We start from the raw sequence: 12,288 nt of genomic DNA, 5'->3' as shown, positions 1-12,288 counted from the left end.
AAAAAAAAGATGGGTTGAGAAAGAGGGAGAGAGAGCTGCTACAGCAGTTGCTGTGCAAGTGGTCCCTGGCTTGGGTGTCATCAAGTGGACATGCTTAAAACCACCTCATTTTTCTCTTGCGCTGCTTTTAATGTTATCTGGCAAGTCAGGTTAAAAGCCTTGGTGGGCCTGATCCGGCCCGTCAGCCGCCTGTTTGACACCTGTGCAGTAAAGAAACAAGAAATTTAGATTTGTGTTGATAATCGTGGCACTTTAAATACCGTGCTTGAAATTTGCTAAAATAAATGCGTCATTTCCAATGAGGATTAGCGCATAAAATCTAAGCGAATGGACTAAAACGTGACTGTGTAAGATGACTTACATTGATATAATAATTTTTTTTCAATCAATTATACAACACTGACACAAACATATTACTTCAAGTCTTTTCTGTTCAAATGCATTATCCTGTTGCCCCCCGTGTCCCTCCCAACAATACATTAACAAGCACATCATTGTAACATTCAGATCCATTTGCTAGTGCACCTTGAACCGAGCCAACACATATTACTATTACTTTTTGTAACTCAAGGCTAATGTTTGTGCAAACTCTTTATTATATTTTCATACTTTTGTTCAAGTTTTAACCGCTTATAAATGCAGGTGTTATAGGATATATTACGATTGCAACAGTGTTATTTAAAAAATCATGATATTTTTGCTGGGACATTATGAATGACTCTACCTTGAAAATATTGGATCCGGTTTACTTGGACAGAAACATACAAGAAAATCAAATATTCTTTGGCCAATACATGGCGCTACAACTAGGATTAGATATACTTTGTGGATTATTTCTTGCTTTGATCATCAGTTGTGGGTTATATCAAGCAAGTTAGAGCCTCTGGGGTTAGCCTTATGGAATTATAACCAAAACTTGATTTTTGCACTTCTCACCACTTTACTGGCCACCAGTGATGGGAATAAGGTCGTTATAAATAACACTGTTACGTAACCACATTATTTTTTGAGTTACGAAGTAATCTAACCGGAGACTGAGGGAGTGAGAGAGGTAGAGTGATTGGATTGGTCACTTTATATTGTTTTACTGTTTACTTTTGTTGTGAACAAAATATTTGAAATGCAGTTGCCTATTTATGCTTGACCAGTTGACTCAGGTTTGAGGAGTTTCATTTATTTAATTTACTCTGCAGTGTTAAACGCACTTTATATTGCCTGTTTTCTTTTGTTGTGTAAAAATATTCAAGTACAGTAGCATATGTCTACTTGAGCAGTTGTCTGACTAAAGATTGTGATTTATTCTATAGAGTGAAACTCACTTTATTTTGTTTTACAATTGATTTTTTGTGAGCAAAAATACAGTAGGATATGTCTACTTTTTTACTATTTATTTGTGTTGCTCTTCAAGTGTAGGCTAATTTTGCCGCTCGCGAGGTGCAATTAATATTGCAAGGGTCTATCTACAACACCTGTCTGTTCTTTTCTATTTAACTGACCCAAATACTGCTCGGAAAATGTTGTATTCTCTAATGTACAACATCTTATTTGAAAATTAAACGAAATTGGTCCTTCCCTGGTAACCAGTTACTTTTCCTATAGAATAATTCAGTTACTAACTTGGTTGCTTTTTGGGAAAAGTTAGTACCTTTAACCATTTACTTTTTTTTCTCTAAATATTTTTACATTTTCTTTTCAATGGTTGTATAGGAAATTGAAGGAGACTGTAAGCATATGCGCGTCTCCATTGAAAAACAATTTTGTAAGTGTGACATTTCCCACCTAAACAACACACTCAGCCACACATTCATACCTTCCAGTGTAGAAGAAAAAAAAATACAATAAAATAAAAAAGGGGTGGGGCTTAAGTAGAAATAAAAATAACTATAACAATATGGATGGATGTGGATATATATATATATATATATATATATATATATATATATATACACAAACACACAAATTAAACTTACATACTCATATATCAATAATAAAATAAGAAAAAAACAAACAAGGGGGAAGGGGGCAGCTCAGAGCTAGTGATCATCTATGTCGAACTGCAGAGTATTTATGTATGATAGAAAGCGTTGCCAGGTCTCGTGGAAGGCCTTTAAGGAACTTTTAAGAAATAATCAGATTTTCTTAAAATTTAGGTTTGCAGTATTTCAATAATTCATTTGTTGTGCCCTGGAAAGTTCGTGCTCGTTTTGCAACGGTGAAATGGCTTTTGTGCAGCATCTTACACTGGAGGAGTTGATGTCTTTGTGCAAATAGATATAGAATGTACACTGTTGAGTATTTCGTCCCATTGTTTATCAGAAATTGTGATTTTGAAATCCTGGTCCCAGACAGACCTTAAATAATTCAGTGTTGTTGGATTGAGTTAAAAATAGATATATAAAGTTTGGACATTAGGGATAAGGAGTCCATCAGTGTCTCTAGGGGTATCGATTAGAAAGTAAGGAGATTGGTTTTGGATAAAATGCGGAATCTGAAAGTAATAAAATAGATAAGTAGCAGAAAGTACGGATTTTTCTGAAAGAATAGTAGATGAGGGAAATACACAATCAACATACAGGTTATCCATGATCTTCAGGCCACTGTTTGACCACAATTCAAAAGCATGGTAAAAATGAGTAATTTCTGTAGATGGTGGCAAGCCTAGAATGAGTAGTGAAGTCCAAATTGTTTTCTGAATTGATTCCAGATTTTTAAAGTTGTCAGTGCAACTGAGTTTGGCGGTACTCGCTTGAGTTGGAAGGTAGTTGACCTTGACGGTTACCATGAAAAACAGGGTATGAATCAGGTTTTGTACCATCAATATTGATGCTCGCTATGGGAGAGGAATAAAAAATGTTGACCCATGCTATAAAATTTGAGTTAAGTCCAAAATTTCCTAAAACATAAAACTGATATATCCACTCTACGCGGTCGAACTCCTTCTCTGCATCTAGTGAGAGAACAACCTCAGCTGGTCCGGAGTCTGATGATGAGCAGATAATGTTCATAAATAATTAGTATTGTCAAAGGATTGACGGCCCAAAATGAAGCCGGTCTGATCTGGATCTAGAAGTGTAACTTTCTGAAGGTGAGTGGCAAGAATCTTGGTTCTAATTTTTATGTCAGTATTAAAGAGAGATTGGCCCGTAACTGCTGCAGAGAAAGGGGTCCTTTTTTAAGGAATACAGTTAGTGTTTCAAGAAAAGTTGCAGGAGACTGTTCGCTTTGAAAAGAATCATTAGACACTCTAGCTAGAATTGGAGTAGGATAGGTCTTGAAAAATTGTGCGTGAAAACTGTCTGGGCCACGGGTTTTAAACTTTACATCGACCTTATAGCTTCCTGTATCTTGGAGATTGATGCCAGGCCACCCAGATAGCCAGAGGCATTTACGTCCACTTGAGGGTACAACAAGCTGGATAGCTCATTAGTTGCTGGCCAATTATTTGACTGCATCTCAGAAGACTAAAGTAGTGAGTAGTAATCGGAGAAGGTTTCACAAATTTCTTTTAGGTCTGTGAGGATAATCCCGGTTGGGGATGATAATCTAGGAATGAGCCTAGAAGCAGAGTGAAGCAGAGAGAAGCCCAGGCCTGATATGGCAATAATTTTCTCGGTTTGTCGCCATGTTCAAAAAAACTTTGCCTCATTTATAAAAGCTGGATTTTCAGTTTTACCAGTTAATAATAAGTCATATTGAGACCGTAATTGCAATCTCTTTTTGTAGAATGTGGTTGAGGGACTGGTGTCTAAACTGCTTATTTGTTCTGAGATGTCTTCTAATTCAGCACATTCTTCTTTTTTTAAAACGAGATACAAATGAGTTGACCTGTCCGCGACTACAATCCAATTCCATAGTATACCGCTACTAATATCAGAGCGGTCATTAATTTAAAAAAACTTTATTTGCTCTCTGAGAAAATCCTTGAATTTAGGTTCAGAAAGTAAGTGGGAGTTTAATTTCCAGGATTTGCAGGCAGGTCTACAGTTAAAAATGGGTCATGTCCATTGATGTTGGGGCTTGATCGGAAATAAGTAGAGGTTGGTATTTGCAGCCAGTAGTCATGTGTAACATTTTCTTAAAAGAAAATCTATCTGGGAAAAGTTATGGTGCACCCGGGAATTTGTTTTCAAAAAGGCCTTGTCAAAGGGAAAATCTGTTTTCCAAAGACCGGCCAGTCCCAGCTGGTCTGTATGGAATTTCAGGGTAGTCGCAGATCTAGATAGGGTTTTGGGTCTGGTGGAAGATCGGTCTAGGTCAATGGTTCCCAACCTTTTGGAGGCTGGCACCCTCTTGGCTCCCCAGTGTATTACTAGCGACGCCTTACTATTTGACATTTTTAACTAGAGTCACAGCATTGGTTATTTCTTTGTGACTTTGCATACTTTTTTCGTACAATCATGAAGGGCGCAAATGCTGTTTTGATGGAAGTTTGTATACCTCTCAGTCCAATTGTAGATGCACCTTATTCGTCTTTCACTTGTAATCCTTTTTACATGCCGTGATCATTTTTATTAGTTAATAATTAATTGAAATATTTTTAGTGGCCTTCTAACAGATTTCTCATGTGCTAATGGCTTTAGTTAATAGTCTCTCTAGGTTGTTACAAATCTTGTTCTGGTCAGACTTAAATAAAATCTGTGTACATTGATTGCTTCTACTGATAGATACATTTGTCAATGAATACATTTTGACAAGTCCATTTTTCGATATTGGTGGTAACCCGTCACCTCCGTCTGTGCCAAATCTACGCTTTTCGCACATTTTGGATAACAAAACACTAAAGCATCTTATCAGCCGTGTTGGGTTATAATGTCTAAGTTAATTTATTTAGCCTCATTTTGTCCACTGCCAACATTTTTGTCATTGCAAGCACACCGGTCTTTGCTCGCTTCATCTGTAGTGAAGCTAAGTGCTACGTACGCTTTGTCAAACTTCCCCGTCTGAGCTTTCGGGAGGAAACTTTTGTGTGTCTCTTTAACCTCTCCACGGAGAGACTGAGGAGATCATTTCTTGCCATGAGTCTCTTTAACTCAACCCAGGGGAATAAAATCCCACAGTAAAATAAAACCCCACATTTGCATATTACCTGATTTTTATGACAGTGTCTATTTTTCGGAACACTATTTAAATGCTCTTTATTAACACATTATATTGGGTATTTTTGTATTCTATATCTCTTATTTTATTTTTTAACACAAGGATATTGCTGGAAATGTAAATTTTCCTACGGGGCTGAATAAGCTAGCTCCAGCAAAGCAAAAATCTCAGTCTTGAGGTGCCCAAGTCATTGAACAGGTCTGGTTGACAGGTATTCATTCGCTTCTTCCACAGATAGGAGCCTAATTCTATCCCTTTTCAACGTCGTGATGAACAGTTTGGCCGAGGAGTGAGGGTTTGGACTCTTGTAAAGTTGGTGCGTTACTTCCCGGTAGCCTGCGCGTTGTTCCGTTACTTCGGGCGGATAATCCTCATGTATTGTGATGGGCTTGCCAAGGTATTTCTTGTCTGAGCGTTTTTTCCGAGCTTCCCTGACAACTTTCTCCTTTGTTTGAAAGTCATAAAACCTTGCGATGACAGGTCTTTTGCCGGGTTTTGGCTTAGTTGTTAGCAAACGGTGATGGTGTCGCCGATGATCTCTTGTAGATGGGATGCGAAGAACGTCGTCGATTTCGCGCCTTCGATCGATTCTGGCAGGCAGATGATGCGGATGTTGTTGAGCCTCAAGATCGAACATTTTAGCTTTCAGCCTAGCGTTGTTAGGCGCTAGCTCTGCACATGTCGCCTCCAAAATGTCAACTCTGTTGTTGAGTTTGCAAAAATCTCCAAAGAGGATATCTACTCTTCATGAGTGGTTAAAGTTGACTGCACAATGTCGAGCTTTAGATCCAGGGCAGAGATGGTGGCTTTAAACTCCAGGGACAGAGCGCTTTTGTGGCTCTCCAAAGGTTTGGTTGGCATGGCCATGTTGATTCCGACACCGAGAGCATCTTCTTTCGGCGATGAATCCCTTGAAAGATTTTTCTTTGCTTTCGAAGCAATCTAAAAAAACAATAAAAAAAGTGGTCATCAATGTAAAAAAGTAATCTCATGCACGGTACCAGGGAGTCTGAGCACACATGTCTAGTCCACACCCGCCATCTAACCAATTACTAATTACTTTTTTAAAGTAACATGCCCAACACCGCTGGCCACACTCTTTTACCAAAAGCCATAATTTTAGGTTAGATCGACAACAACATGTTAAGGCTTTTGTGGCAAATATTCAAATAGATTTCTTCAACGAGTTAAGCACAGTAGATCTTAATGTAAAAATAACACTTTTTGCCACGATGAGGTCGCAGTTTTCGCACCACTGAACCTCGTCACACTGTTTGCTTCAGATCAGAACTGTTAACGTACCTTTGTGATTTAGGATGTTTTGGATCTTGTACATAAGCGTCATCAGACGTCTTTCGTTTGAAGCAAGAGTACAACTTAAAATTTGAAAAACAGCTCCCCTCATATAGTATTTTGAAAAGTAACGTTTTTGTCCCCGAGGTGTCCCCAAGCTTTGAGTTGAAAGGGACTCAATCATTTACAACACACACGGTTGACCTCATATGAAAATGGCATTACTGACAATAAAATGGTATCTCTACTTACAAATTTAATTAATTCTGGAAGTAACTTCTTAACCTGAAAACTTCGTCAGTAGAAATGGATTTTGAAAGTAAATGCGCTAATCCGTTCCAAGCCCTCCAAGGGTACACTATATTTTTTTTTTGATGGATCATAAAAGAGCATCAGAACATTGAACAAATTGATTGGATCACCGCACAATAAACATAAAACAAGAGGCACTTCATGTAAAAAAGAAGAATAAAGACAGTAATAAAAATATTCGTTTACGTTTTTGCCTCGAATTTCAGGAAAAACTGATCCAATGAGGTCTAGTTTTGACAATCCATCGGAAATGCGCATGGAGGACATAATGTGCAAAATCCCAACTTGTCAACACCTTTTGCGGTGGATTCCTTTCCACACACTCTGAGACTTGGTGGAATTTTGCTAAAATGTCATTAATTTGGGCTGATTGAATGATGTCTTTGTCCTCCTCCTCGCCATCTTGCTGGAAACCTTCCTCCTCTTCGTCTCGGAACTCATAACTTTGACATGACACGAAGAACATGCTGGGATACACCCATGCACACGGGTTTCAGAGCAGATAGCCAGTATGTTTCAATTGGGAACCTCAGGGAGTGGCTGATAGCGGCGCATACTGTACTGTATTTTTGACTTTGTATTCTGAAATGTCTTTGTAGGAAACTGTAACTTTAATAAGAATTAGTTAATAATCAATTGAAACATTTTTAGTGGCCTTACTTTTAACAGATTTCTCATGCGCTTATGGCTTTAGTTAATAGTCTCTCTAGGTTGTTACAAATCTTGTTCTGGTCAGACTTAAATAAAATATGTATACATGATTGCTTCTACTGATAGATACATTTGTCAATAAATACATTTTGACAAGACCATTTTTCGATATCGGTGGTAACCCATCACCTCCGTCGTGCCAAATCTATGTCTTTCGTCACATTTTGGATAACAAAACACTAAAGCGCATCTTATCAGCCGTGTTGGGTTATAATGTCTAAGTGAGAGCTTAATTCATTTAGCCTCATTTTGTCCACTGCCAACATTTTTGTCATAGCAAGCACACCGGTCTTTGCTCGCTTCATCTGTAGTGAAGCTAAGTGCCACATACGCTTCCTCAAACTTCCCCGTCTGAGCTTTCGGGAGGAAACTTTTGTGTGTGTCTTTAACCTGTCTCTCCTGCACTTTAATCGGCTAAGTTAACAAAGCCTCAAAATGCGCACTTATAGCTCCCTTTCTGCGCTTGTTATTAAGTGTGACGTGGCAAAGCTGCACAAGCATTCTTGAGGCAGAATGCACGAATTTATTTGAGTTTATAGAAGCCCATTGACACAAAAAGATAGTAGATCATACATAGCAAAATTTGAGAGTAGCACTGAGTATGTGCGAGCAGCAATCTAGAGACTTCATCATTTTATTTTATATTTATTTATCTTCACTCTTTTTAGGCTTTCCAAGCCTTCAACACGTGTGCCTCTCTCTTTAGGTGATCAATTCTTGTGCGGAAGTGTGGCAGAGTGTTTGTCAAGACCTAGGCTGGAGGATTGATGAGTCCATTCAGAACGCGTCCCATTGGAAAGGCGTCTACCTTCAAGCTAAATTGCGTATGACACAATTGAAGGATCAGAAAGCCTTTGAGACATCCTCACTCATTGGCCACAGTGCTCGTGTGTACGCTCTCTATTATAAGGATGGCCTTCTCTGCACAGGTATGCTGTATCTTCATTTACAATAATTTCCAATGTGCAAATACAGTGCCTTGCCTTTTATCGACAGTGGTACTCCTACTTACCAATGTCTCTACATACAAAAGTTTGAGGTTACAAAGTACCCGAACAGGAAATTATTGCTTCTAGTTACTGTTGTCGTTAGACATCCCCGTCTCACCGCGTGTTCATTTTCTGGGATTCAGACTGAGTATTTTGGATGAAAAAAAAAAATGGGCCAGAGAGAAGCAGTTCAGTTGAGGACATTTATTACAAAGCGTTCTCCTACCAAAATGCCTCGACAAATGGTTGACCAAAGTTTCTATGATAAGAGTGTGGATTTGCAAAATTGAATTAAGCTCCAACAGACACTTCTGGAAACTCACCTTACAGGCCCAAAAAATAACTTCCTTAATGTACGAGAGATTAAAATTGCACATGGCTGGATTTTCAAGGTAGTATGGTAAATGGTCTGCATTTATATAGCGTTTTTCAAGTCACTGAAAGCGCTTTACAATGTTTATGATAAGATAAGGTTAAGACCATTCCTGGAAAAGTAAACTAAAATGAAAGGATACATTCTTATGAATACAGCGAGTAAATACTTTATTTAAATATTTGGATGAATACAGTGTGCATTTATGACAACTGAATAAATTGTATAATTATCAAATTAATGATGTGATGATTAAATAATACAACTAATATAGGTGGAAAATTCATCTGACCGTCACAGCATACTCAGTTATACATTTTAATAATCCAACATTACAAAGGTATTTCAGAATACAAAGTCAAAAATACAGTACAGTACACACTGCTATTTAGCACGAAGCTAAATGAATTAAGCTCTCACCAAAATACATTACAACCCAACAGGGGTGATAAGATGCTTGAGTGTTTTGTTATTGAAAATGTGCAGAAAGCCATAGATTTGGCACAGGTGGAAGTGATGTGTTCCCGCCAATATTGGCAAATATATTAATCAGTAGAAGTAATCATACCTATTTTATTCAAGTCTGACCAGAACAGGATTTGTAGCAACATAGAGAGAGAAACTATTAACTTCCCAGTGCATAAGGTATGTAATGTGTTTGTTAGCTAGAAAAAGAAGCTCTTGGATAAAAATTGTGTTTTAGTAAATGGTATGAAAGTCAAATGGATGGTTGTCTGGATGACGCCCGTCGGCCTTGAATTTGACAAGCATTTAACTCGTTAAAAATAGCACTACTGAATTTGGTTTCTTTTTTTTGTTTTAAGCATAGGAGGTAAGAAAACAGTCTGCTAGTCATATTTTTTACAATATTTTGACATTGGAATGATTCACATTCTGACTTCCATTATTTAACTGGTTGCATGCAATAATGGCCTTACCTACTTAGAAGTTCCGAAAAATGTATTCTCATTGTCAAAGAAAAACGACACTTGGTTTGGGGCATCCAGTCATCCATATCTTGTATGCAATAATGGCCGTACTGACATACTGAAAGGCTATCAATTGCATACGATCTAGTATTGTTTTGTTACTATTTTCTACGAATTAATCAGATGTTGGTAAGCCATTAGTACATGAGAAATCTGTAAACAGTAACTATCACATCATATTGTTTTAATTCATTATTCGCTAATACTTATTCATTTGTGATTCAAAAACCGATTTTAATTAAGTGCAAATATTGTTTTCAAAATTAAAAAGTTTTTCGCATTTTTCTTGAAAACCGATCTAGTTACGAACAATGTTCCTTCTAATTTTCCACGCGTCTGAGCATTCACACAAAGTCAGTGAGCAACGCTTGAAACAACAGTGAGCAACAGCAACCCAAAGTGCAACTAAATCATCATCAAACATGTCCAAAACTTGACATCATGTTACATTTTGCTGAGTTTCCGGCTATGCAATTTTTTTTTTTTCATTTTTGAGTGAAATGTATTATTGCAAAGGCTGTACGGCCTACAAACGTCATTTGTCATTACAACAATTCTTTCACAAGATTTCCAGTTCTTTTTTTTCTGGTATCTTTTGTCGCATTTATTTTTTGTTCTATTCCCCCTTCCGTCAAGTCATTTTGTGCATAATTTTACATAATATTTGGTCATATAGGGATGAAAGAAACAAAAACAACCTGTAGAGCCGTTTAAGATCCGAAAGAGCCGGTTCCTTTTAGTGAGCCAAGCCGAAGAAGCTGGTTCTCTGACTTTACTCAACTTCGTTCTACTTCGACCTTGACTTCTAAATAGAACACAACGTCAGGGGAACCATTGTATTTTTAACTTCATGCTCTGTAACTTAATTCGCTTCATAATTAGCAATTTTGAACCCTGAGCGCAGAAAAGCTCTGGGTAGTGCACAATTGCGCACACACGCAGCTTAGAGGGAACATTGCGCTGGATAGATTTTCTTGTGCGCTAAGAATGTGCGGGCAGTGCGCGATTGCGCAAGCGCGCAGCTTAGAGGGAACATTGCTTACAAAAGTTTCAGGTTATGAATTAACTGAACTGGCAAATATTGCCTCTAGTTACAAAGGCGTTTCGGAATACAAAGTCAAAAATTCAGTACAGTATGAGCTATTAGCCATTCCTAGAGTTTCCCAAACATAAACAAACTGGCTATCTGCCTGGCAACCCGTGCGCATGCGTTTATCTCAATATGCACCTCGTATCACCGTCAGAGTTCAGAGACGAGGAGGAGGGGTTCTGGCAAGATGGCAGGGACAAGGACGCTGCCCTCATTCATTCCAGCCAAATTAAAGACTTAAAGCAAAATTCCACATCTTGTAGAAAGGAATCACCTGGAAAAAGTGTTGACAAGTTAGGCTATCCCTCATTATGGTGTCACGCATTTCCAATTGTCAAAAGCCGGCAAAAGCAGACGTCATTAGAACAGTTTTTCAAGAAACGCGGCGCAAAAATGTAAATAAATATTTGTGTTATTTCCTTTATTCTTTTTTTTTTTTTTTTTTTTACATTAAGTGCTTCTCGTTTTATGTTTATTGCGCGGTAATCTAATTTTAACATGAATTTGTTTAATGTTCTAATGCTTTTTTATGATTTTTCAAAAAAATATACTGTACTTTTGCGGGGCTTGAAACTGATTTGCGCATATTCATTCAAAATGTGTCTCTACTTTAGGTTACGAAGAAACTCACAGAACAAATTACATTTGTAAGTAGAAGTACCACCATCGAAGTTTGAAGCCAGAAATATGGCAATATGTCAACAATTTCTTAGGGGAGGGGTGCAATACTTTTGCAAGGCACTGTACTGTCATGCACATTTATCTGATAATTCTTTTTAAAAAGTAAGAGTGCTCTTGACTGAAGATATTAGGGTTTATAGTCAAAATGCAGAAGTCTTTGGGTATGGTTGGTTGGTTGGTTGGTTGGTTGGTTGGACCCTTAAACCACTAGGGTCGTAGGGGCACCATTTCCTATAGAGACCATAAATATTATGTGTGAACACTTGTATTGTAGAATTTATACTTACGGCAGATGGTCGCAGCGGTAGTATGATATTCTTTATCCTACAAAAAGTGTCTCTGACAAATTAAAAAAAGCTTTAATCGTATAATTTTTATAATAAAACACTACCAAACTACAAGGAGTCACCTTTTGACCCCTGTGCCTTAACTGGATGTAAAGAAGTATACACATCGATAATTTTGATCCTCAAGACTCTTCTTGGCTTGAGCCTGACTTGTTTACGGACCTTTCTCCAAAGGAGTTGATATATCTTTAAAATCAAGTTCCATTTTACATCTCTCTGTCGGTTACATTCGGAATGGAACTAGTGAATAGGCGTTCAGTTACTCTGGCTTTTCTGCCCAGAGCACCCTAAATCAGGGTTCTTCAACCTGTTGCCTGTGGGCACCTTCATGCCCACTGAGGACAGCTGAGGTGTCCACGGACCTGATTTGAAATTACCCCACCAGTGCTAGGTCCTTGTGATTTTC

General features: G+C 37.9%; 1 protein-coding gene across 9 annotated transcripts in view; it reads left to right on the top strand.

The window, feature by feature from the left end:
- Positions 1-12,288, top strand: part of fbxw2 (F-box and WD repeat domain containing 2) — a 59,027-nt gene that overhangs the window by 20,858 nt on the left and 25,881 nt on the right. For all 9 annotated transcript variants that reach the window (XM_088355541.1, XM_088355538.1, XM_088355539.1 and 6 more), the window contains one exon: positions 8,120-8,342. In XM_088355541.1, coding sequence (XP_088211667.1) covers positions 8,240-8,342 — 103 coding nt within the window. In that variant the 5' untranslated portion in view covers positions 8,120-8,239. The remainder of the gene's footprint in view (positions 1-8,119; positions 8,343-12,288) is intronic.

This window comes from Urocampus carinirostris, chromosome 16 (genome assembly GCF_059441175.1).
Source record: "Urocampus carinirostris isolate Australia breed hairy pipefish chromosome 16, RoL_Ucar_1.0, whole genome shotgun sequence".
NCBI classification, from domain to species: Eukaryota; Metazoa; Chordata; class Actinopteri; order Syngnathiformes; family Syngnathidae; genus Urocampus; species Urocampus carinirostris.
The sequence above is the reverse complement of the archived record's forward strand: the minus strand, read 5'-3'. Positions and strand labels throughout refer to the sequence as shown.